Source organism: Numenius arquata, chromosome 11 (genome assembly GCF_964106895.1).
Source record: "Numenius arquata chromosome 11, bNumArq3.hap1.1, whole genome shotgun sequence".
NCBI lineage: Eukaryota > Metazoa > Chordata > Aves > Charadriiformes > Scolopacidae > Numenius > Numenius arquata.
In genome coordinates, this window is record NC_133586.1 from 14,538,706 (window position 1) to 14,566,271 (window position 27,566).

General features: G+C 37.1%; 1 protein-coding gene across 2 annotated transcripts in view; it reads left to right on the forward strand.

Annotated features, from left to right (window-relative positions):
* The window catches only part of UNC13C (unc-13 homolog C), a 152,835-nt gene that overhangs the window by 74,341 nt on the left and 50,928 nt on the right, over window positions 1–27,566 (forward strand). For both annotated transcript variants that reach the window (XM_074156744.1, XM_074156743.1), the window contains 5 exons: window positions 1,897–1,965; window positions 3,297–3,386; window positions 4,463–4,591; window positions 10,786–10,919; window positions 23,361–23,446. In XM_074156744.1, the coding sequence (XP_074012845.1) occupies window positions 1,897–1,965; window positions 3,297–3,386; window positions 4,463–4,591; window positions 10,786–10,919; window positions 23,361–23,446 (508 nt within the window). The remainder of the gene's footprint in view (window positions 1–1,896; window positions 1,966–3,296; window positions 3,387–4,462; window positions 4,592–10,785; window positions 10,920–23,360; window positions 23,447–27,566) is intronic.

The following is a 27,566-nucleotide window of genomic DNA, read 5'->3' on the forward strand; positions in this document are numbered from 1 at the left end:
AACATTAATATGTTTTCAAATTTAAGGGATGTCATAAGTCTGTTTTTTAAAAAAAAAATAGATTAAAAATCCATTAAGTCATTGTTTTCAGGTCCATTCAGTCCATATATTTTTTAGATAAATATTTACTCTAAATATCAATTTATTTTTCTTTCAAATGTTAAGTCTGGTGGAAGTACTCACATATAAATATACTCAGGGCTGGGTCTTTACTTTGGACACAGCATGTTCCTGAAATGGAACTTTATCTCCTGCTGTTAGAGCTTTACTTTGAAAGAGGAATATTAGCATTGCTCCATTGCTATAAAGTCAAAAAATTTTATAGATGAAAAGTACTGTCAGAATATTTATGATTTAATTATTGTATTACCGTAATAGCACAATGTTGCTGTGTTCTTATTCAGGTTTTCTTTCATAAGCTAATCAATGGTTTATTATGGAATGACTCTACATCTTTCTTCAAACAAGGCTACTCTTTCAATGATCAAGCTCTATTAGACTTTTGAGTTTGATCCAGCTTTTAAAATTTAGAATGTTTTTGCTGGATTTTCTATTTTTTCCCCATTTTTCTAATGATCAGATCTACTTTTATCCTCAGATTGGATGGAGGTTAAGTCCTCTCTCTGATGTTAATGCTAGTTTACCTTTGACGCAAATTCCAATCCAATTCATAGTTCAACAGATGGATGGAAAGACAGTAGTAAGCATCGCTAATAGAGGTTTGGAGCTCTTTTTTCAAACAGTTGACTTATGGGCAAAATATTAGATTATTTCTCTCTTGGGTCAAAAGGCATTTGTTAGTGGATAGCTGCACATCATTCATCAAAAAGAACATCTTAAATTCAAGTCCTCAGGCTACAGCTGGGAAGGATTTGGCTGACTGAATATTTCAGTACAGATTTATAACATGACAAAAATGCTTCCTTGTGATTGATCCCTTAAGGGAACTGTGCCAAATTAGTGGCTTTTGGTGTAGGTTAGTGCTCCACTGATGAGAGACAGTGTGCAAAGAACTCTATTTTCATAGTAGTGCTGATCATATTTCAGGGATGGTGTACAGTCATGCATTTTGAGACCTATCAGATCTTGCTACTTCCACAAGCCTGCTGCTTTCACGTGGGCTGGTAAGGATTTCTGCACAATTTTGTGCAGTGGACTATGGAATATGTTCTAACATGAAGATCGGTAATTAGAAACTATCATTAGAATGACTCGAGAATGGCACAACTCAGCTGGGTATCTCACAGCGAAATGTTCTCACTGCACCCTCATCTATCAAGATAACAAGTTAATCTCCACATTCCTAAGGGAAAACTATAACTGCATAGTATTACTTAACTTATTCTTACAAAAGCCACTGTTTCTGAAGTTTAATTTTCAATCATACTTTTATACCAAATTCTGCTGTAAATGAGCATCATTTCTTACACATTAAAGGGAGGGAGGAAGAGTGTACAAGGCAAATATAAAAATTTAACAAGTTTGTTCTAATATGCCATGTGAACATACTGTATTGATGCCATTATTGGTTTTTTGTTCGGAGAAATTAGGCAATGCTTTTCAATTTCTCAATATTTTGAGTTATTTGACAATGCATCAGTCATTAAGAAAGGAAAATGCTGCATAGGAGAGTATGTCACCTCACTAATGTATTGCACAGCTGCACAGTATTGAATGCATACCAGGTAAATCACATATAGGATAGAAAGGGAGAATAAAGTGATAAAAGATACACTGCATGGCCTTGAACACAGGTATCTCAGACCAGCACTTTTATATGAAACAATGGAAAACAATCTATTTTTCAAATAAGAATGGAAGACAGTTTTCTAAAAACCCACCAATTACAGGAACCTGCAAATTCTTATGCAACATATTATTGTTTTCTTTTTACAGAGGGAAAAGTTCATAAAACTGCTGGATCAACTGCACAATTCTCTGAGGATTGATTTATCTAAATACAGGGTATGTGCAATGTATTCTATCTAGAGGAAAACTAATGTTTTTTTCATGTGCTTAAAGAAGTTTTAGAGATTAATTCCTCTTGTGGCATGAAAATATTGGATGCTGACATGACACCCCAAATACAGGGAACAAAAACTTACAGAATTTAAGCAGTTTAAAAAACAATATTTTTCCAATTTGAAACAAAGGTGTTATTTTCTTTCCAAAAGCTAAGAATGCATCAAGGGATGAGCAGACATTCAAAAAAGAGTAGAATTCAACAACTTCAGTTAAATTAATCCATAACTTGATTAAGTTAATTTTTCTGGGAATTACTTTCACTGACTCACGTAGCGCAAATTGCAGTTTACTGCTGTATTTATTCTGACACCTTTGCTACAACTTCCATGCTGAGATCCTAGGAATGTTGAAAGAGACTTGACTCCTCATTTTTCTACATGATAGGAATTCCAGTTTCATTTCTGCCTCATGGAATCTCTTTCCACTGAGGTGTGCTCCAATTCCAGCCCTTCAGGAAAGAAGCACACACTGAATACCTGCCAGTTATCATACCACTCTGAAGGGACAGTTCAGAACTTTTCCATTCCACTGGGTCATGAAACTTTTGGATGAGTGGTGAGGGCTCCATCAGCTATGGCTCTCCTTTCAGTTTCGAGGAATGGCAGCCTCCAACCCTGTTCATCTGGCCTGCTTTCTAAAACTGAAGGAGAATGGGAATGTTTAGAAGAACCCCAAGGCCTTAGAGGTAGTAGAATTTGCACATACTTGGTTTTTAAGACCATATTTTTATGCAGCAAATATGTTCATCCTAGGATCCTTTAGTTTTGGACGATGTTATCCAGATAATATTGGAGCATGAGGATATTTGGCTGATGTTTCATTAGTATGAAGCTATTTAAATAAAATTACTTCCCATCAGTTTTCCTCTTAACCTAGAGATCATAGCAAACATTTCATATGTGATTTCTTCATTAAGCTTGCAACTGCAACTATAAGTAATTTATGTAGCATGGAGAACCCATAAATGATTTTCATTAGCAACATTTTCCAGTCTTTTTGTAGTATTTTTTATTCCATTAATGGTTTGAAAATATCACAATATTTTAAATCATTCATATTAAAAACACAGGAGTATTATCAGAAATGTTTCTATTCATGTCAAAGGGATACTTATCACTGACTTCCTCACGGGCAGAGTTCAGGTAACCCGTGAATATTTCTAATCCTTCCAAGAAGCATCTTTGTTTTCCTAGAGGGTGTGTTTCCTAACTGTTCCAGGATCTTACCTGTAACTCCAATTTTGCATGATTCCTCTCTTCCTGATTCACCAGGATAATTTTCCAGCCAGCAATTCAGAAAGACTCCAAGATCTGAAATCAACTGTGGACCTGCTTACCAGCATTACTTTTTTTCGAATGAAGGTATTGTCCTTTATTTGCACAATGACTTAAAAAAAAAAAAAAAAAAAAAGCTGTTGACTTTTATTTTCCAGAAAATCATACTCTATTTAATACTCCTAATCAATTCATCTCCTTTAGTTTTAAATTAAATCTGTCAACTTACTGAAGATCATTGAGGCGAAGCCATCTTATTCATTCTTTCTGTTAACAATGTGGTAAAAGCCATTATCGTTGAAAAATAAACTACCACCTTTTACTTTTTTGACAATTATCTTCACATCTCCTGAAGGAAACAAAAAATTTACCCTTTTAATTAGTTTAAAGTCAAGTCACATAAAGCAAACTCAGTTGAACTCCTTAGGAACATGTGTCATATTAAATAATGTTTTCCTTAGGAACATGTGTCATATAGAATAATGTTTTCCTAGTAGTATCATAATATCACGTGTCAAACAGCAAAATAGGTTTGTTGGCTCTACTTGTTTTAGTCACTCCAGATGTTGATATTTAGGTGGTCAAGTGCTGAAATGTTTTTGGAATGGAATGGTACACATCGGTATTACTAGATGAAAATACAGAAACACAAAGCAATGTTTGTTGCAATAGCATGTTATTTCACCTTTTTAGGCACTACATAAAGAGAATTAAAATAATCTACTAAGTTGAAGTTCAAATTAATGTATCCTAAAGTGGAGTAAAAAGCTGAACCCTTTGCTTTAAAAAATGAAGAGCTCTTTGGCTGATACTCTTATTCAGAGGAAAGCACATAACTATATAGTTAAATTATTTCCTAAATAATGGAAAATCCTTTAGGTTTTCCACCTCTAGTGAAAAACCTGAAGCTGTAAACCCTTGGGCACATATGCCTCTTTCATCATATGAATAATTTCATTCAAATAAAACAATGATACAGTCTACTTGCTCAACTTAATTATGTGTTTTAATGCATCTCTAAGATCACCTTAAGTCTACCTTCACCATTATTATATTTCAACACTTTTCATCCTGTATTACAGAACTACATTCATTGCAACATTTGGATATTTTTTTATTCAATCTAATTCTGACATTCTACCATTTATGAAATATTTTATTAGGTCCTTGAACTGCAGAGCCCACCTCGAGCCAGTACTGTAGTGAAAGACTGTGTAAGAGCCTGCCTGGACTCAACTTATAAATACATTTTTGACAATTGCTATGATCTCTACTCCCAGTTAGTGGATCAGGTAAGGCCAACTTGTTTCATGCTATTGCTCATTCGTTATTGTTAGTTTACTGTAAGTAAATACAGAGCAGTACAGTGTTTCTTCATACCAAAGCACTCAGGCTATTTTCATTTTATTCGTTTGAGAAAGAGAAATATATTATAAACAAACCCACAGATGGCTATGAACTCTAAAATGTTTAACGAGATGAGTTTCAAAATGAACATGTTCACTCATAACTTAGTCATTGCATTGGACACGACTCTAAAATTATCCAGTGGCTTTAGGGAAGATGACATTAGATTGATTACCGTTCATTTAAAATCCATAAGTGAAAAATTATTTTTAAAAAATCTATTATTTCACTTCAGTAGCTTTAGAAAAGAAGCATTATAATTTGCTGGAAATTATATACTGTCTTTCCAGCCTTATATTTTAACATCTATGTTAAACATACATTTGGATCCAAGCTTTAGTAACTGCTTCAATAAAACATTTAATATTTCTTAATATTAGTCCATCAGGCTGAACTGTCAACACAAAGTAATTGTAGCGTTTGTTGTATTCCAAATGCCATGCAAAAGCCATGAGAATGTGCTTATTTTTCTATAATATGGCCAGAATTTATTCTACAAATAATGTTAAAATCAAGAAATTTCTATCTGCAGAATTATATAACTGTCTAAAAGGAGCATCACTGCTTTATCACAGTGCCTCTTGTTCCTTACTCTTGCCTTCAGGGTGGTACACTGGATGGAAAAATGGTACTTCAGTGACTCTTCCTACCTTGAAAAGGATGAATTGAGTTGTTTGGCAAATGCATATTTGCTGTGTAGTATATAATAGTTAAGAACAGTCATACTACATGATTTAAGACATCAAATTTTATCTGAAAGCACATTTCACTTGATTCCAGAATATGAATTCCTGTATTTCAGGAGAGGCAATACATGCTATATAGTCAACTTTTCTGAAATGAGAATTTATTTTCTAATGCTGTATTCCTGTTACATGAGAAAACTAATCTCTAACTCCCAAGCTTTGAACATAAGATTTTCCCACCAGGACCCATAGGCATCCCACACTCTGAGTGCCCATGTGTGTGTTTATTCTCCAGCAGATTATATTGCAAGCTGAATAGCAGTATGAATTAGTAGAAGGAGCACCTTTAGAGATATCACATCTATTTGCCTCATAAACTGTTGTGTTTTCTTACTAATGTTTACTCTGCAGCAATTTGATCTTGTCTGTTAACTATAATATGGACTGTTGCTAGACTGGGTGTTGCATAAGTCTGCAGAGTTTATCAGCAGATGCAGGCCATTTTAGTAAACACTTAAAAGGGAAGTAATCTTACTTCTGCAAAGCATTGTGACAACTGCAGAAGCTTATTTGTATTAAAAAATTTTCACTTCTTTTTTCTCTGAATTCATAAAATTGTTTAGCCTGTCTTTTAGTAGATGCTTTAAAAATGCAAGGATGTTCTAGTCTTTCTGTTTGGTAGAGAATGTAAAACAAGTTTAAAGTGACATCTCTGCAGATTTTTTGGGGGGACAAATGGATGGGCCATGTCATTAAATTAGTTTTCTCTTGCACAACCCTACCTAACAACAGAGCAATATGAAGTCCTGAAATAATAATAATTAAAAAAAAAAAAAATCACAAATATTTACTCAGCTGGAAAATGGAATTAACTGCATTTCACTGCATTTATATGCCTCTTCTATTCTCTTTCAGCAAGATTTCCAGCACATGAGTTTGTATGTAGAAACTTTAAGCAGACAAGTGTCTGTAGAGCTATGGTCACTAGCAAGTACAAGAAATTTTACTGAAAATGTGCAAAAAGGAAAACTTAAGATAAATAGACCACATTCAGAATAACTCATTGATAACAGTAATCAAACGAAACCAAACCACAGTCACATATAATCTTAATAACAGATAGTACAACTTTCTGTTTCACGGCAGGTGGGAGGCAATTCTGAGAAATACAGTATAACTAATCTTGCTTCAATAAAGAGATGAGTAAAATAATTCAAATTGCTACCTAAATTTTGTATCAACTCTAGAGTAGTACAAGGAAACTGCTTTCTGCATTATCCTCTTAGAGCTTGCTACCAATATATCCATCCATACATTTAATTTTAGGAACAGCTAAGTATACAACTTGTTGGAACCTATGGCTCTGGAGGTTTTCCATTGAATCCAGGTGCACTGCACACTGGCTTGTGGTATTGCTGTTATAATAATGAAGAAGTAACCAATATTGTAATTAGCATTTCATTAGCTTTGTGTCCAAACCCCTTAGTCTGATTACAGCAGATTCCACCCTTAGGTCTTCTTCATTAACCATTCTCTTATCTCTGCTGGCCTCCCCATCAGATGAGATCTCTTCCTCTCAGAGGGAGGAAAGGAGTTCTTCCTAGCATGGTGGTGCCACACAGGAGGTTCATGTTTTAGCTGCACAGCTGAGATTTGAGCTGTGAGTAGTGAGAACTGAAATTGATGAACCCCAGAGCAACAAGAAATGGTTCATATGTAGGTCACCACCTGCTCTCACTCAGGGGAAAGACAGGCAGCTGTTGTCCTGCTGCGGCCATTTACCATGATGTATTTGTTGGCTGAATCATCTTGTGGATGATGTGAAAAAGTGGAATTTAGACAGTCTACTTCAACACCAGTGTAGTGTTTTCATCTGGCAAGAAGCAACATGTTCCTGCATGTTGTACGTACTATCTCTGCGTGTAACTTGTGGTAACCGCCTTCTGCATTTGCTTTTGTCTACAACCTAAAATTCTCAAAGATGCCTGCCACAATATTTCTAGAAGATACGTTTAGTATCTGAATGTGTGTAATTGATTTTGGGGTAAAAATGAAAATCGAATTATGAAATTGAGGGTGCTTGACCTGGAGTTTGGGGAGATGTATCACTATAGGAAGATTAAGAAGTAAATCACAAAATATGCTTGGCAATCCCCACTTCCTCTTTCTATTACTCTCTACCTTTGTGTCAGAGAGGCAATCACTGTTATAAAGCAAATATCTCGCAGCAAAATATCACCCCTGGGGAACAGCAATATTTCCTGGGGTGAGGCGTGGTAAATGCCAACAGTATGCAAAATTGTCATACTACAGTTTTATACCAGAATAGAAAGAACAGATGATGAGAAAAAACAAACGAGTACTACAGACAGTAAAACATGATATCTTGATAGTCTTACTGACACGTATATTACTGTCCTCATTATTGGAGACAAAGCACTCTGATGAGGAACTACCTAATTCCTTATGCAGGAGATGTAGTATTTTCTCTTTTTAATTAACACTGATCTGAGTGAAGAGCTAGCTGCCTTATGTTGAAAAAGTAGTTTAGTATCAAAAGCTCTTTGATACCTTTCTGAATCAAATCACAAATATGTTGCTGTTCCTGTTTTCTTAAGAAAAAAATAATTTGAAATCTTGGCTGATGTTCACAATGAAGTCCCTTCAATAATTCTTTTTGCAGTTTTCTCCACTGAGTGAAACCAGTAAAATGCAAATCAAACTCTTCCCATTCTCTGAATAGCTCTTGATCAGTACAAATCATTTCATGACATTTCATGACAGCACCAGTATACTGGGAAAAACCACTAGGATACTCTATATCTGACACCTGCTCAGCAGAATAGTATTGAAATTCTAACTGATTTTGGAGATATTTTCTTTGCCTGTAACTCAGCTCTGTGTTGTCACAGTGAAACATGGTGCAAAAGATGAGGAGCTAGTGACAAATTACCAAGTTCTGGAGCCAGGTGTTACCCAGCTGTAGCAGCACAGCGCTCTTCCCTTGTGATTTATCTCTGCTTAGACATACAGCACCTAAAGTCCAGTCGATAATGTACTAATAATATCCTAGCTTTTGGGAATTGGAGTTTCTGTATTAAGATGCTGTAGACTAGCACATGGATGGACCTATGCTTTGAGAGCTGTCTCAGTTTTGCTGTACTTATCTGTGAGTCCCTGGTTGCTTTTCCAATTGGGATTTGGGAACCCAAGCCGCTTAGTTGCTTTTGAAGGTCTACCTCTTTTTCTTTAGTAGAATGACTGAAAAAATGAATGAAGAAATGACTGAAAAAAATTTAAAAGCTCTCTGTGGCAGAGAATTTTTGTAGAAAGCACCTCCTTGTGCAACTATTACTTTGTAAATTAATTGCTTTTTGCTATCTGTATTAAAGAACAGAATTTCATATTCTTTGATTCACATTCACAGTCATGAAAAGCTGTCCTAGCTACATGCTATTGCAGGTTTTTTCTGTGAAATACAGTTCTTTGATAAGATGCTGGACTAAAAGTGAACTGGCTTTGTCTTGTACAACTGCCTTTCAGTTGTTTTGGCATAAACATGTACTAGCTTCTGTGAAAAAAATGATGTATTATAAATAAAACTTCAATATAGAAACAAGGTCCTTTAATGAAAGTATAATGCAGACCAAGGAACAACCTTGCGAGTGACATTAATGCTCCAATATCAGTTTCTGTTTTGAAAAGTACTCTTGCTTGCACGTAGGGTTATAAATTGCTAGCGATACTAGTCACACCATCCATTGTAACTGCTTCTGAGCCTCACCTTTATTTCAATTGCTTTAGACACTGAAGCTGCAGCATTTGTAGATCAGCTGAGCGTGTAACAGTGTGATTAATGATACTTTTCTAAAATACTCCACAGTGACCACAAACACAATTTCAATTAAGTGTTGTTGAAATTCCCTTTCTTCCATTCTAAATGCTGTGAATAGATAAAAGTTAATTGAGGTTAAGGTAACATTTAATTAATCCATTCTAACACTAATATAGTGTCATGTCTATTCAAAGGGATATGGGGTCCACTGAAGTGGTCAGATTTGGATTACAAACGAGAAGTACAGGGAATATATGTTTATATAGGCGTATATAGATAATAGACATGTTTATTTTCTCTTACTCGTGGAGTGAAAAGACACCTTTCTGTCTCTGACAGCTGTGTAGAAGAGACCTGCATGTACAGACATACCACACCTTTCTGTATGGCAGAAATTATGTGTGTGTGTGTGTTCATACAGAGATGAAAATATTTCTTTTCATATTTTGTTTTCTGCAATTAAGTTATTTATTGGACATTGATAAGGAATCTGATCCTTCTGTCAAGTGAAGAACTGAAAAATACTAGGAAACCGTGGACTAAGAATTCATAAAACTGTAGAGACAAAATCTAGCTGTAAATGCACATTTTAGTGAGACTAAAAAGTATAAAATTCTCAGTAGAAGTTTTTAAGTGGTGAATATTGATACATATTTATAACTATATAAAAAGGTGCAACAGGTAGACTTTTAGTCAAGAGGAGTAAAAATCACTGCTTCACTGACCAACTTTTAATTAATGACTGGAGAGTCATGTTGGTAATCCATCTGATGTATCCATCAGTATGTCATGTCCTTCCTTGTGATAATTACAAAAATGTAATGGGGCATCTCAGGTTCTCTGCTTTGTATGTGAAACTGGTTGCAGTCCTCTTCATTTACATTTGGGTATTTATATGTACTTTTTCCTAGTATTGTTATGTGTCCAGGGATTTTCTTTTTCCCCTCCTACTTTGTGGTGTTTTCCTCTGCCACTCTTAAATACAGACTTTGTGGTTCTGGCAGTCGATCTATGAGTCCCTGGAAAATCTCTGTGCAGAATATTTTGGGCAGTAGCCTTTTTATTTTGGCTATTGAAAAATAAAGGAAAATTTGACCACTTTTTTCATTTACAGCGAACCGCATAGCAGCTGTTAGGCCCAATAACTTCAGCATATAATCCAAAACAAAACAAGAAATTATTTTTTTCAGTATTTATTGTGTAGGGTATAAAAGTTTTGCCTCAGCAGACAATTTTACCTGCACTCAGTTTCAGCCCAACAAAGAATTTAAGCATGTATTTAATTTAAGTGTGGACATGTACTAAAAATCAAGTCTCTATTGATCTTCTTTGCTAATCTGGCTGTCTTAGCACTATGTATGTTTCTTGATAGATCTTCACAGCCAGGTACAGTATGTCATAGTATCTACTCTAAGTTGGATAGACAATCCTTGACCAAAATTTCTGAAGATTCTTAATACATCACTCTTTCCAACCAAGTAATAATCTGTAGGTGGAAATCCCATAATATTTTCTCTAATTTCTGTAATATAAAATATATTCAATCTTGTTTTAACAGGGTAAGAAACAAGAAGTTCCTAAAGAAGAACAGGGACCAACAACAAAGAATTTGGATTTCTGGGCACAGCTTATTACTCTGATGGTCACCATCATAGATGAAGATAAAACAGCGTATACACCTGTTTTGAACCAGTAAGTAATTACTTTCCCCATAAAAATTAAGAATCATGGGTTTATTAAAATAAGGACAGGAAATACAACTGAATCAGTAGTTGTATTTGAAATGTATTCTAGCTAGGTATTTTTTAAAATGCAGAATGTAACATTGACATAGTTTGATAAAGGCTTAGTGCTCTGATTATGGAAAGATAACTTTTGGGGGTTGGAATGCTAAAGACATGTAGTATATGAACCATCCCAAAAAGTTAAGTAGCAAAATATTATGTAAGAGAACTAAATGGTTAGGCAGAAGGGAGAGCTCAGTGAAATAATGTGATGGTATAAATGTTACTATAGTATCTTGGCACACATGATGTTCAGATCATACTGAGAGTTTTTTAGGCATTATAATAGAGTTTTAGTGATGTATTTGTAAAGATTAATGAACATCACAAAAAGATCCTATGCAAATTTATGATTGGCTAGAGAGAAAGCCTAGCCAGGCTGACTTGAAAATTTATAAAATGGTGAGCAATATCCTGGGTGGAAGTTGACTTCTCAGAATTGAAGATGTAACAGATGAGGGAGTTACAATCAATAACCAAGACAAGCTGAATATGGCTGATACACTAGAAGAGAAGAGAGAGCAAATTGATAAACATAGGAGGAGGAGACAGAGTGCTGGGTTTTGAAAATGAAATATACAGGAGTGCAAAGGACCATATTTCACATATTAAGACTGGATAAATGGATGTTGACCTAATTGAAAAGTGACAAGATGAGGGCCTAGGGAAAAATTTTAGCTCTTTGGACCTATTTTACAGAGAGATTCTAGAAAATCTGGGCATAGTCTAGCTGTGATGGTTTATGCAAAAAGTTAAAATTGAAATTTATATCCATATTATAGCTAAGCAATAGAGGTGTCTGCAGTGACATTTAATGGAATTGTCTGAAGGGGAGCAAGAACAAGTCTATTTCTTTCAGCCAAAATAGTGTAGATACTGAAAGGCACTCTGTACGTAGAGATGTGCTTGGCTGTTGATAAAAGGTGCCATACCTTTTTACGGTATTTTTGTAATTACCAAAGAAACCTCCTGGTGATAACCAGAAGTTGGAAGGTATTTCATTGCCTTCTGATTCTTTCTTTTCTTTAAATAAATGAAGGACTGTTTCACTTGGATAATAAAGTTCTCTTGTTCAGTCTTTACCTGCATCAACCATATTAAGGGACAAGTTCTTACCCTACTCTTTTCCTGTTTACTCCATTTACACACCTGAGTGTGAAGTTCCTCTATTAACAAAAGCTCAGTTTTTTGTCTGATTGTCTATAACAAATATACTTATTATGAAACATCTAACTGGATCGAATACATATATGTGTTTCATTTCAGGCTTTTCATGGAAATCAAACAAGAATAATTGGGGGTTAATTATCCTAAAAATTGTTCTAACTATATTCTTACACATACATGAGGGAGAAAGGAAAGGGATAAAGAACAGAGTTCCTCTGAGGGGATTAGGAGATTCCCTAAAGTACAGCTGAGTGGTTGTGTAAAATGTGAAAAGAGTATCATGAGTGGCCAGAGTTGGGGCAGATTAAGGGAGAGAGTTTGTGTGTTTGACCTCTTCCATTTTTACTGTTGTTTTGGAAGTGGAAGCATGAATAGAGGGAATAAAGTATCTTTGAGAAACAGGAGACATTGGGAGTAAGAGATGAAGAGGCTGTAGGTGGAAAAACTTGAAAAACAACTCAGAGTTGCTTTGGATACATTTTTGTTTAAAAGAAAAGCTTTTCCTAACACAAAAGCAGCATGTAAAAACTGTTGAGAAAATTGACAGACTGCCTCTTCCCCCTTGCTTACCCCAGAAAGAAAACGGATGAGAGGAAAATATAAGTTGAATGCATAAGAATATTGCTAAACTGTGACTCCTTATCAGAAATACCTAGCCATGCAGTGTCTCAATGAAATATTCAGGCCTACATCCATTTGAATTCTGTTTTAGAAATGAGGTTACTGAAGATCCCCAGGAGAGCTCCAAGCATTCTGATAGGAGTTTTCACAATAGTATAATGTTGCTCAGAATTTTTTTCCTCAACCAGTTTTGGAAACTCTATTTTTATATCCACCTTGGAGGCAAAAAAAAAAAGATGCTGTGATAGAGCAATTTCAACTGCATCAGATGATGAATCCAGATGAAACATGACATGATTGCCTCAGCAAGCATTGCAGTAACTGAAAGACTGTACCAGATGGTTCAGTGCGAGTTGTGGGGGCAACCTGCAGATGTTATATGACATAAGAAACTTGACAGGTTTGAGGCAGAAACATGAAGGCTGGTATTTAAGCTGTAAAAGTCTCAATTCTACTAGTTAAAATAATGTAAAATGTGATTGGAACCTGATTCACAAACAAATCTAGGACTTCCCGGCACTTGTCGAATATGCATTGTACACGCTGTGAGACAACAGAAAATGCTATATAAAGAAAATATCTGTTCAATTAAAAGGAACAAAATACCAAGAACAAAAGCTTCAGCTGAAATATGCTCGAGCATTTGGAAATCAAGATCTAAACTTTGTGCCTTTGCACATCTTTAGTAAAAAGTTTTACATTTAATTGTATAGCACATATACTAAAATAGTTATGTGTGTTGTTATAATAAAAAATTAAGAAACAAGACAGCTCTGGTGGGACTTTTAAATTTCTATTAACTGATTCTTACGTCTTTGCAATGTAAGGATCTGTCTTCTTTCCTCTGTGAACACTGTTGTGTTTCATAGTGTTATTTAGTACTTTAGTACTTCGTAGAATCATAGAATGCCAGGTTGGAAGGGACCTCAAGGGTCACCTGCTCAAACCTCTCTTGGCAAAAGCACAGTCTAGACAAGATGGCCCAGCACTCTGCCCAGCTGAATCTTAAAAGTGTCCAGTGATGAGGAGTCCACCACTTCCCTGGGTGTTGGAGGGGAATAATTCCAGTGGTTGATTGTTCTCAGTGCGAAAAATTTTCCTCTTGTGTCCAATCGGAATCTCCCCAGGAGTAACTTGTACCCATTACCCCTCATCTTTTCAATGTGACTCATTGTAAAAAGGGAGTCTTCATCTTCTTTGTAGCCACCCTTTAAATACTGGAACATGGTGATAAGGTGTCCCCTAAGCCTTCTTTACTCAAGGCTGAACAAAAGCAATCCTCTCAGCATTTCCTCATATGGTAGGCTTCTCAGTCCTTTGATCGTCTTTGTGGCCTTTCTCTGGCCCTTCTCTCTTTGTAATCTTCCTTGATTCTGCCCAGGTTCTCACTTGCAGCGTCATTTGTGTCCACATGAAAGAGTAGCAGTGGATAATAGTCTTGACAACTTGTGGCACCCTCTCAGCAGCATCTCAGACCTTAGCTCCAGGAAGGGAGCATACCTCTCATGCAGGAGCAGATTTTCTCATGCTTCAGGAGCTAGAATGCTTACAAAAATCTGTGAAGTCAAGGATAGTAACATATTGAAGAAACAGCGTCACTGCAACCTATCAGTCAGTGAGTTAGGAAATATACTTCAGTGAGAGAAAAAAAAAACCAAAACAAAATAATAATAAATAAATTAAAAAAAAAACAACAAAAAACCTCACCAACAAAAGCATGGAACAAAGTGAAAAAATGTCAGGTAAACTGTATAATGAATTAGACTGTCAGGCTAACTCTAGAATGTTTCTTTGATGATGGCAAGTGTATCTGATGTGTTTTGTGTCTTGCTTCAGTGATAACTCCCCTTTATCAACTACATTCTGTGAAAGCATATGAATATCACTTATTTCATTAAACTTGTGAATGTTATCCTGTTTAACAAAGCAATATTTTGTTTTTTCACAAGACTGTCATTTTCTCATGTAGCAATGTATCATACACTTTGAGACCAGATTAGTATAGACTGTATAAGGTGTCTGTCTTGTCCACTATGTTTTCTTCAGGAAAAGGAACATTGCTTTGGTTAAAAATAAGAACTTTGGATAGGTGGAGGATAGGGCACAAAAAGTGAGAACAAATGAACTCTTTGCTCATGGTTTAAATGGAATACATATTTTCCAAAATAAGATGAGCTGCTGTTGCCATTTGTCTTTAACGTGTGGAAAATTTTGTGTGCTTCTGGTTTGTGTTAAGCCTTGTTAGATTTTCACATATAACAACACTGCAACAATAACTGATAGTTGCATAATACCCAGAACAGTGATAGCTGTGTAATACCCACCAGTCTCTGGTTGTTGTAAGTATGGAAACTAGTATGAGTTTTAGAAAGGAAGTTCAGAGGCAATTCGGAATCAAGTATACACGTAGCTCATAAACACTAAATTAAGGTATACAAATGATGGAAACACATAGTAATTGCTTAGACATAGGGAACAGAGAGAAGATTGACTCCACAGGAAACAAATCCTTCTGTGGATTCACACACAGGAAAGAACCCCAAGTTTTCCATTATGTATAGTTCTTAGATCACAGGCTTAACAATGCACAAAAGGACGGCATGTGTAGACCAATACAATTGTGCTTCATTATCATGATGATAAGCGGTTAACCCAATTGTAGAACAATGGGCTTAATAATGAATATTAGGCAGATACTCATAATGTAGGAGACTGGAAGGAGGCTGTCTCCTTTCTATGCTGCTTTACAGCTCCCACAATTACAGCGCCTCTGCTTTTGAGAGATAGCTACCATCACCCTTTTAGAAAAAATTATCTCAAAAGCAAAAAGCCATTGAATAAACTAGTGCTCATGTGAAGGCTGTTAACTGTCCTTCCAACTTGATGGAGAAATTCTAGGATGCATCCTTCTTTTCTGACAAATGCATGCCTCGTATGTTCTTTCAAATATATCTCCTTCCTCTGAGTAGCGTAAAAGATTGTGCAAAATACTGTGAAGTCCCTAACCTCTTTCTTGGGTTTCTTTCAAAGAGTTTGATCTGAAAGAGGACTTGGGATTAACTCCAGTAATTGCATTTCTGGAATACAGTTAAGATAGAGCTTAGGAAAAAGAGAAATAACTTTGCTTTTTTTGCCCAGACCTTTACCTGAAATCCAGGAACATGAAATGCTCTTTCCATTAGAGTAAGAAATATGTGATAGGAGTCAGTGCTTATTTACATATAGATGTATCTAGGTTCTTGGTTACATCTCCTTGCTCAGAATGACCACATGAGCCATTGCCCTGAAGTATGGCACCCATTAAGCTCCTTGTCTTCCATTTCTGTTACCATCCATTTTAAAAATTCTCTAGACTTTGTCTGCCTGCAGCTCACACAACTTAGAGATGGTATCTTAGCCTTTGATTAGCAAAAATAAAGCCTAGACTAACCATTTGACTAGTTTCTTACGCAGTCCAGCTCTTTTTACAATATGAGGAGACTTGATCTCTTTCTCTTAAGCTTGTCAGAGCCCTTGGCATACCCTTTGGCTTTATTTGGATTAGGTTTTAAATCCAAGCCCCAGCTTTAGCATCCATTAATATCTTGTGCACAGCAACAAATCATGCTAAGAAATCCTTGAGCTGGTCTGTAACTCGTTTGGAATTGAACAATAATTTCAGTCCCTCAGTGAGGGATGGTCTCTCACTGAACTTGTTCATCTGTACATGAAGTTTCTCTTACATCAAACTTAGTGAGAAAAGGAGAATCAGCCCTGCACGTGACTCTAATTGTTGTGTATTTTGTCGGAGAACCAGAGAACTTCTACACTAATGTAACTACCTGGGTCTATAAAGAATTTTATTATGATTTTTTTTAATATACTGAACTTAAAAGACTTCTTTGGGACTCATTTCTTCTTTATATTTTAATGCTCAGGCTAATTTTTGCTTTGTTGTGTGCGTATTTTGATACATGTTGGAATTCGCCTTCGGTTGAGGCTCCAAATGCAGATGTCAGTGGTGACTGCTGTGAACTGTGACATGACTTTCTTGAGCAGTGTCTGAGTATTCTATGTGGAGGTCACTTTTAGAGAAAACAAATAGAATTATACAGCTTCTTCTGTCATTATTCTTAGCCAGAAAGATATGTTACAATTGAAAAAACATTACTACTGCTTCTAACATTTGGAATCAAACTGCAGATGTGCCAGAACTATTTATAGCACAAATTAAAAGTTGTACTTACAGTTGTCAAGTACTGATTTTAGCATTATAACATGATGTGAGGAACAAATGTAATATAACATGGAGTTTATAAGAAGCTGTCTTCCTTTTTACAATAGTATTTTTAGGGTCCTCCAAGCAGTTTTAATGGTGGCCACTTTCCTTCTTTTTTACCTATAGATGCTTAGATGTTAGAATTAGAAAATTAAGAGGGTGTTGAAAATATTAAATGTACATAATATACTTAGAGGCAAAACCATCTGAACAGGTTAGTACTGAAGAATGGCAGGCATAATAAAATCTCAGTCATGTTCTGCTCTGCAGTTTACATTTACATACTTATTGTATACAATCCTAACATGAGTATTTTTCGTAATCCTGATAATTCAGCCTGTCAGTTTAGTGAAATATGGCTGACAATACTAAGTGCATCTCTCTGACAAAGTGCAAGCTGGGAGCAAGGGAAGAGAAAGCTTTGTGGGAGTCACGTACTAGGAGATAAATATCAAGTATTAATTGATCACCTGGAATTTTCTATTCTTATTTATTTCACATTTTCTCTGAATATTGATGTAATAGTATGTGTATATATATTTATATTTATGTATATTAAAGCAAACTAGAACCCTGTCCTGGCTGGGAAGAGGGCTCAGAAGGAAGATTCAAAAGCTTAAGTTCTCTTTCTGACTGATATTCACCTGTTATGGGATCTTAAGCAAGTCACTTATACTTTGTCTTTTTCCCCTTTGTCTGTCTTGTCTTTTTAAACTGTGAGTTTTGAAGGGCAGTGATTTTCTCTTATTATATATTTTAAAGTTCCTGCATAGTTATTTCTTAAACGTACCATAAGCCTCTAAGCCCTACTGTAATGCAGATAATAAATTATATATTATTATTACATGAGTAATCTTAGAAACATGAGTAACCAAGTTAAAGTAAACGTGACTACTCATGCATGAAGCTGTCTGAGGAAAATTGTGGCAGGAGTGGTGCATACCATAACCATACCAATTACGCTTCCCCACAGGAAAAAAGGCTTGCACATGCATGTAGTACATATATACATGAAGTCATCATCAGTGTTCTGCAGTCACAAGTTGTGCATGTGCCCTTATATTCTTAATTGAATGCACAAGCAGTATTATAACCATGGGGTAGATTGCTTAAAATACATAGTAAAAGTTAGGGAGACTGAAAACAGATAATGTTAGTATAAATTGTGAAGTAGACATGACATAATTTTTAGCCCTTCTCTTAGATAAGGTACAAACCACCCAGCAAGTAACAGAGACTAGAAGCATACTGTGAAAATTGCCGATATTGTCCAGTAACTCCTGGCAGATGATCAGCCACTAGAAGCATTCTTGGCTCTTTCACATAAGAGTAGAGACTGGAAAAAAAGTCATGCAGGCATTAACCAGCTTGTCACTGTATGGCAGATTGCTTCGTAACCATCAAATCAACAAAAATGAACGTAACATTCATTGAAATAATACAGGCATTTCCCACATTTTTCACACAAACAGTCCGCTGGTGGAGTTAAATGGAACATTTCTTTCAATCTTGTCATTTTACAGTTGGCTTCTCTACTTGCTCTGGTAGGACCAATTTGCATGGGCATTTGTACTTATGGTAGAGATGCTGATATATGTTTGACATTACAGTTCCGTCACAGTCTAAGTCAGCCTCCTCTCACCACACCAGTGTTGGAGTCAGTAATGCAGCTCCTCTAAATGAGCTCTGCAAATTCATTGTCTGTGTGACACTGCATAAGATGCAGATCATGGTGTTTAATTAGGTTTGCTATCACTGGCTTGCACCTTAAATCCTAACAGTAACATAGCTGAAAGAGGAAGATATTTTGCATTATCTGCAGCATGGAGGTCAGTGGTCTTTTGTTCCATGCCCATCAACACACGGTCTGGGACGTGGTATAAGAAATACCTAAAACATTGTCTGCTTGAATGGTGTCACCTCTGCTACAATTAGTGAAACTGAACCAGCTTTGCTGATAGATATTATGGGGTTTAACTGAATGAAAAATCTCACTTTTGACACATTTGGGAGAAGTGTTGAAGGAAGCTTCTGTTTCTGATGTGCTACATTTAACAAAGTACATAAAAAATTTTGCCTATTTGAAGTTCTGCAAGGCTTTAACTTATTTTCTTGAGATCTCTTTTAATATGCCCACACTTGCATAAGAACTCCATCAATAGGGAAATGAAGTGGATAATCGAGACTTTTGTGGATAATTTGACATGTTTTAAAATGCCTATTTCAATGGATTTCTCTTGGTTTTATATTTAAAATACACAAGTAATTGTTTGATTTGAATAATAAATTAAAAGGTCATTTGGATTTTAATTTTTTAATCTACAGAGATTTTAAAGATTTATTTTATATTATTATATATAAAATATATAATATATAATAATTATAATGTATAATAATTATAATATACAATAATTATATAATATATTTTATTTTATAATATATTATATTATTATCAATACTGGATATCTAGAGAAAGAGTGTATTGCAGTCATCAATGCTGTCCTGACCAGCTAATGGTTGAAACAGTAGCCACGACATTATAGCCTTTTCAGCTAAGGACAGAATTTTACTCTATTACAATTCTGTGATACTGACACAGGTCTTGGCTTTATTTCCTCTTTGTTGACATTCAGAGCAGATCTTTTGAATGCATGATGTATTCTGTCAATCTTGTACAGCTAATTATTTCTGAAAGGTGTTTGTAATACAGTTTTTATCATTTTTTTAATAATTTTTAAATTTTTTTTAAGAAGTCGTTTGTGGCTAATTTTGTGATACAAGAGGTACTGTCTCAAATTGCTATACATCAGTGAACAGGATAAAGAATGCAGAGCAGAATAATATAAAAAAGTTTATTTTCTTGTGTCAACACAAGTCATATGAATGACAGGATAAAAGAAAGCGATGAATCAGATGTGAAATGTCTATTTCTAATGTGTGAAAACAATATTTATCACAGTTTCTGTTGTGCATACCTATCTGAGGTGGATAAAGCTGCAGTAGCAAACATTCAAGCTTGTGAAGGCAGTGTTGAAAATTAGAAGTTTGCTTTGCTTACAGGATTCCTCTTACTACCAGTGTTGTCCATAAATGCATAAGTGGAAAAGCAATGGTATCAGTGAATGGAGAAGGGGCTGGGATAGTGCTGAAGCCAGAGTTCTGTAGTTATAATGTGATAAGCAAGTAGTTTTACTTTCTGAATCAGAATTAAGTTATCTGGAAGTCACACTTCCAGACTATAGGAAACTTCAATGAAATAAAGTGTAGCTGAACCCTGGCAAGCTATGTGATGTCATTTCCAAGCACATTAATGCTTGGAGAAGTGCATTTTATGACCAGTATCACAGCACAGTGAGATCTACAGGCATATTAGTTACATTAGCATGTTAAATCAATTCCACTGGCTGGAAATGTTGATTAGGTTAACTCTCCACATTATGTTACTAACCTGCTTTGGACAAATTAAAAATCTATTATTTGAGTCTCTGATGAATACACCTACAGGTATCATAGCTGCTATGAAGGAAATTAATTACATGTGAAAAGTAAAAGCTTTATACTAAAACATAGTGGTGCTTTATGTTGTATGATGTTTTTTTGTCACAGTAATCTCCTGCTAAGAGAGGTCACTGTGTTGGATAAAATGAAACTGGATGTATGGGAATGGCAGTCAGTCCTGCAGGTCTGGATACAAAAATGCATCCATGTAATAACGAAATTGCAAATATCCATACCCTAGGCACTGGGTGGAAGGATTTCATTAGTATGTCCAGTTGATGGTTATGCATTAGGTTTATATTTCTCAGGGACACAGAAGTCAGTATCCCTGGGTGTGAACTTTAGGCACCTAACTGAAGTCCAGTGGGATGCATCGAGGATACTGTGTCGAACTACAGTAATTTAAGCAACGTAGTGCAAAGATAATTGCAGCTTGTGTGGGCATGTGTTTTCACAAGTTAAAATGTATACACGTATATATACCACTAATCAAACAAATGCATTTTTATCAGACCCAGCCCTGCATTATGGCCAGCTTTGCATTATGAACAAAAGAGAGTGTCAACATTAAATCAACTTTTAAATATTTCCTCAAAGCAGCATTGTCAAAGTTCATGTCTGGTGCTAAAAGAGCACTCAGACTGGACTGGAGGTAAAGAAATTGATGGTTATACCTAAAATACATTTGAGTTTTTGAACAGCAATTAATTTTGTGTTAACAGAATGAATACAAAGTTCTGTAATTGAAAATCTATTAGCATAATGAAGGCATATCAGTGATCTGAGCTAGCAAATGCTTCATATTAAAGTGGCAGAGCTAATGAGCTGTTTAAGTGTTTAAGTGTTTAAGTGATTTTTCTTTGCAGATACTATCAGGGTCAAATATGTTCCTGGAAAGAATTCTGAAAAGAATGCATTACTTATATTGCTGTCCTCTTAAAGTTGTACATCATTCTCATTCTTTCTTTGGCAATAAGAAAAAAAAAATTATATTTTTTAAAAAAATTATGAGAGAATATTTTCTGAATTTGATTAGTGCTTTGATAAAAGGTCAAAATACTTTGGATCAAATTCTCCGCTAGTGTAAAGCGGTGTACTAAACTCAAGTCAAAAGCCATACAGCTCTATGTGTTTCCTCATGAATATGTTTTCTGATGATTTTCTGTGTTCATGGTGAATTCTGGTGTATTCACATGGCTCTCCCTGCACCGCTGTAGTACGAACAGCTCTTATACCACCCAGAGGTTCTGTGCAGGGGCTCCCTGCTCTCTAGCTGTGTGACCAGCAGGTCTGCTGCTCTGCCCTCAGAGCTGCTCATATTGATGTCAGTCCCACACCTGGAGTAAGGACAGACTTTTCTTTTTTTATTAAAAATTTTTATTAAAAATTTTTTATTAAAAAAAACAAAGGACAGACAAATAGCTCTCCTTTTAAATATGATGTGAAACCTGCAGTGTCTGTCACTAGAATGTCAGCTTTTGCTGGTAGCTAGCAGTGAAGATGGTAACTGAAAGATTAAATCTGTCGTGGTTTCGGCCAAATTTACCAAAACCGGATCGACAGATGGCCCTTCCCCCCCCCTCCTCCCCCCCTAAAAAGAGGAGAGAGGAGGAGAAAGAGATAAAGGAGATTCAGAAGTTTAGAATGAACTAAACTACTTTAATGAAGAATTAATATTAAAATAAAAATAAAGAAGAAAATAACAAAATACATACAATATATACAAAACCGTATCAAGCTCCCAGGATGACAGTCACGTCACCGGCAGGCACTGGGAAGTCCCAGACTGGACTCAGTGACGAATGGGAACTGGATTCCAGCTCTGGAGTCAGGAACACACGGATCAGGATCAAAGGCAGGTGGACAGACAGAGTCCTCTCTGGACATCAGCCATCGCAGGAAGGAGACTGACCCTTTGATCCCTCAGCTTTTATACTGAGCATGGGGCAGATGGGATGGAATACTCCAGTTGGTCAGGTTTGGGTCACCTGTCCTGTCCACTCCTCCCCACCGATGTGACCCCTCTACGTTATCATTCTGAGAACGAGCAGTTTTCTCCACAATATGCTGTTAATTTCAGAGAGTTAGAGGAGGCCTAGCTAGGATGTAAAGTTACAGAACAGAAAATTGGTTCGGTTTTACTTCAAACCGGGACAAAAGCTTTTCTTTTACATAGAATAAGAAGCAGCTGGGATCTGTGAGAAAGTTGGGGAAAAATACTTACTTGATAACAGCAAAAAATATCTAAAAAGGACTGTTTTTCAAAGATGACATGAAACATAAGACCAAAAATAAAAGTTTTATCAAAAGTGTGCATTTTTCTACCCTTTATGGTCTTTACTGTTTTATCCGTACTTCAAGGTGAAAGTCTTCAGACAGTGAATTTGATTTAACTAGTATAAACCAATATAGCTTAACAGAGAACTTCACTATTTTCCAGTGTAATAAGGGAATTAAGGAAAACCTGTAGCTGCTAACCATCTGAGCCAACTGTTTGAGGTTTTTCATAAGGCATCTGATTTATCTAAAGTTGAGGAGTTACCTGCAAGATGGATGGGTGTTTCTTGATTTAAAATGTCATGTGAGGGAATTGGTGCAACATTCAACTAATTACTTAGGCCCCTGACGCTAGACTAAGGGAAGTTTTTATTTGAAGATTGGATGGCTTGTATAATTTTACAAAACACAAAATACAGTAAGTGTATTCTAGGGGAATTATTTTGTGGAAATATTTGCCTTTCTGCTGTGCAGCTGTAAGTATAATTTCTAGCAGCAGGTGAACTGATGTAATGTGATTGATTGCAGGTTCCCTCAAGAGCTGAACATGGGGAAGATCAGTGCTGAAATCATGTGGACTCTGTTTGCCCAGGACATGAAATATGCTCTGGAAGGTAATTAGAACAAACTATTAATTACACTAGAGAGTTCACCAAGGCTGATTGCCACTACAAATCACACCTAGTGTCAGATTTTTGTGGGGGGTAAGAGTTTTCTGACATACTTGTTTAAGATGTTTCATAGGTTAGTGAAAAATAAGTGTTGTAAAGTGAGAAAATCATTGCACTGCGACTATATGAAGTTATCTGTGGAAGAAGGAAACAAACTGTAACTTGAAATGCTACTTATTATTACCTAAATCTAACAAAATCATCAGTGTCCAGAGGACCACAAATAAGCTTGCTAGAGACCATTGTAAGCATTCCATTTTTTCTTACTAGCTGAAAATTGCTAACTTGTCCATAAAAACATTTACAAAATGAAGTTATGGAGAAAACATAACACAGATAATTGCACATTTTTGTGTTCAAAAGGCAGATTATATTCATTCTAATTCCAACAGAATCAAATGCAGTTTCCTTTTATTCTTTAACCTGTGGTTAACCATAGGTAAAATATACTTCTTTTCTCTATAGCACATAATCTCCAACTAATGGTTTCAAACCTACTTACTAAAATACGGTTATTGCAGAAAATCAAATAAAAATACCTGCATGAAATTTCAAGTAGGCAACGATGAGGTAACTACCAGAAGCCAAAAGGCAATGAAAAAGGACTTCAGAGCGCTGGGACGATTGGTCAAAGGATCAGGAACACAAGTGGTGTTCTCTTCTATCCCACCAGTCACAGGGACAGATGAAGGGATAAAAAGCAAGATTCAACAGATCAATTCGTGGCTAAAAGACTGGTGTAAACGGCAGAACTTTGGATTCTTTGATCATGGGCTGATCTACAGGTCACCAGGCATGCTGGCAGCAGGTGGGGGAAGCCTAACCCAAAGGGGAAAAAGGATACTGGGACAAGAATTAGCAGGGCTCATTGAGAGAGCTTTAAACTAGATTTGAAGGGGGATGGGGTTGGAACCAGGGTTACTAAAGTGGTGCCCAGGTAGTGTACTAGTGGGTATAGGTGCCAGTAAGGCCTTGCAGCCTGTTGCAGCAGTTGATGTGGGAGAGAAAGATACATGCAGCTGTGAAGACATAAGGAGTAGTGATAAGATGGTAACTGCTGATATGTCTGCACATGGACAGGTGGGAATTAGTGCCTGCCCTCCCAGAAAAATAGTGGGACAATTAGCTCAGCTGAAGTGCATCTACATGAACGCACACAGCATGGGCAACAAACAGGAGGAGCTGGAGGCCATCGTACAGCAAGAAAACTATGATCTGGTTGCCATCACAGAAACGTGGTGGGAGGACTCGCATAACTGGAGTGCTGTGATTGACGGCTATCAACTCTTCAGAAGGGACAGGAAAGGAAAGGAAAGAGAGGTGGTGGGGTGGCCCTTTATGTTAAGAGTAGTATTGTATGCCTAGAACTTGGCAATACACATGAAGACAGTGTTGAGTGCCTATGGATAAGAATCAAGGGGAAGACCACTAAGGCAGACCTTGTGGTGGGAGTTTGTTATAGACCCCCAAACCAGGATATAAAGACTGATGAAATATTCTATAAGCAGCTGACAGAGGCCTCACGATCACTCTCCCTTGTACTCATGGGGGACTTCAACTTCCCAGATATCTGCTGGAAATACAACACAGCAGAGAGGCAACAGTCCTGGAGATTCTTGGAGTGCATGGAAGACAACTTCCTAACACAGCTGGTGAGGGAACCAACTAGGGAAAGTGCCATACTGGACCTGCTGATAGTTAATTCAGAAGGTCTTGTGGGGGATGTAAACGTTGGAGGTCATCTTGGACAGAGTGATCATGAAATGATAAAATTTTCAATTCTTGCTGAAGCAAGGCGAGGGGCCAGCAAAACTGCCACGTTGGACTTCCGAAGGGCAGACTTTGGCCTCTTCAGGAGCATGGTTGAAAGTGTCCCTTGGGAGACGGTCCTGAAGGGCAAAGGTGCCCAGGAAGGCTGGTCACACTTCAAGGAGGCACTCTTAAAAGCGCAGGAAAGAGCCATACCCAAGTCCCAAAAATCAAGCAGGAAGGGAAGAAGACCAGCCTGGCTAAATAGAGAGCTTTGGCTGGAGCTCAGGAACAAAAAGAAGGTTTATGATCTTTGGAAAAAGGGCCTGGTAGGCAAGGAGAAATACCAGGAAGCAGTGAAGATATGTAGGGGGAAAATTAGAAGGGCCAAGGCTCAAGCTGAACTCATCTTGGCCACTACAGTTAAGAACAACAAAAAGGGTTTTTTCCAGTATGTAAACAGAAAAAGGAAGATTAGGGATAATGTGGGCCCACTGAGGAATGAGATGGGCACCCTAGTGGTGGAAGATACGGAGAAGGCAGAGTTGCTGAATGCCTTCTTTTCTTCAGTCTTCACTGCTAGGGCTGCCCCTCATGAACCTCTGGCCTTGGAGGCCAGGGGGAGGGTATGGAGAGAGGAAGTTTTTCCTCCAGTAGAGGAGGACCAGGTTTGGGACCACTTGGCCAAACTGGACATTCATAAGTCCATGGGCCCAGATGGGATACACCCACGAGTGCTGAGAGAGCTGGCAGAAGTTATCGCTGGGCCACTCTCTATCATATTTGAAAAGTCATGGAGAACAGGAGAGGTGCCAGAAGACTGGAGGAAGGCCAACATCACACCAGTCTTCAAAAAGGGCAAGAAGGAGGACCCTGGGAACTACAGACCAGTTAGTCTCACCTCCGTCCCTGGGAAGGTAATGGAGAGACTCATTCTAGATGTCATCTCCAAACAAGTTGAAGAGCAAGGGGTTATTGGAAGTGGGCAACATGGGTTTACCAAGGGTAAATCATGCTTGACCAATCTGATAGCTTTCTATGATGCCATAACTGGTTAGCTGGATGAGGGGAGGGCAGCAGATATCATCTACCTTGACTTCAGCAAGGCTTTTGACACTGTCTCCCATAACATCCTCATTGGAAAACTAAGGAAGTGTGGGCTGGATGAGGGGACAGTGAGGTGGATTGAGAACTGGCTATGTGACAGGACCCAAAGGGTAATGGTTAATGGAACAGGCTCAAGCTGGAGGCCTGTAACCAGTGGTGTCCCCCAGGGGTCAATACTTGGTCCAGTCCTGTTCAACATATTCATCAGTGACCTGGACGAGGGGACAGAGTGTATCCTCAGCAAGTTTGCTGATGATACCAAGTTGGGTGGGGTGGCTGACACCCCGGAGGGCCGTGCTGCCATCCAGAGAGACCTGGACAGGCTGGAGAGCTGGGCAAGGAAGAACCTCATGAGGTTCAACAGGGAAAAGTGTAAGGTGCTACACCTGGGGAAGAAGAATGTCAGGCACCAATACAGGTTAGGCATGGACCTGCTGGAGCCAAGCTCCGAAGAGAAAGATCTGGGAGTCCTGGTAGACAGCAAAATGACAATGAGCAAGCAATGTGCTCTTGTGGCCAGGAAGGCCAACGGAATCCTGGGCTGCATAGGGAAGAGTGTGGCTAGTAGGTTGAGGGAAGTCATTCTCCCCCTCTACTCTGCACTGGTGAGGCCACAACTGGAGTATTGCATCCAGTTCTGGGCTCCCCAATTCAAGAGGGATAGGGAACTACTGGAAAGAGTCCAGCGAAGGGCAACAAAGATGATTAAGGGATTGGAGCATCTCCCTTATGAGGAAAGGCTAAGAGAGCTGGGACTCTTTAGTCTGGAGAAGAGAAGGCTGAGGGGAGACCTTATTAACGCCTATAGGGTGCGCCTATATTATATATTATATATTATATATTATATATATATTATATATATATTCTTTATTATATATATTTATTATATATAATATATAAATTTATTTTATATTTATATTATAATATTTTATATATATTATATATAATATATAAATTTATATATTATATATAATATATATAAATATTATATATATATTAACGCCTATAACGCCTATAGGTCTCAAGGATGGGTTGAAGGAGGAGGGAGCCAGACTCTTTTCAGTGGTTGCCAGTGAGAGGACGAGGGGCAACGGGCACAAGTTGGAACATAGGAGGTTCCACTCGAATATGAGGAAGAATTTCTTTATGGTGAGGGTGACAGAGCCCTGGAACAGGCTGCCCAGGGAGGTTGTAGAGTCCCCTTCTT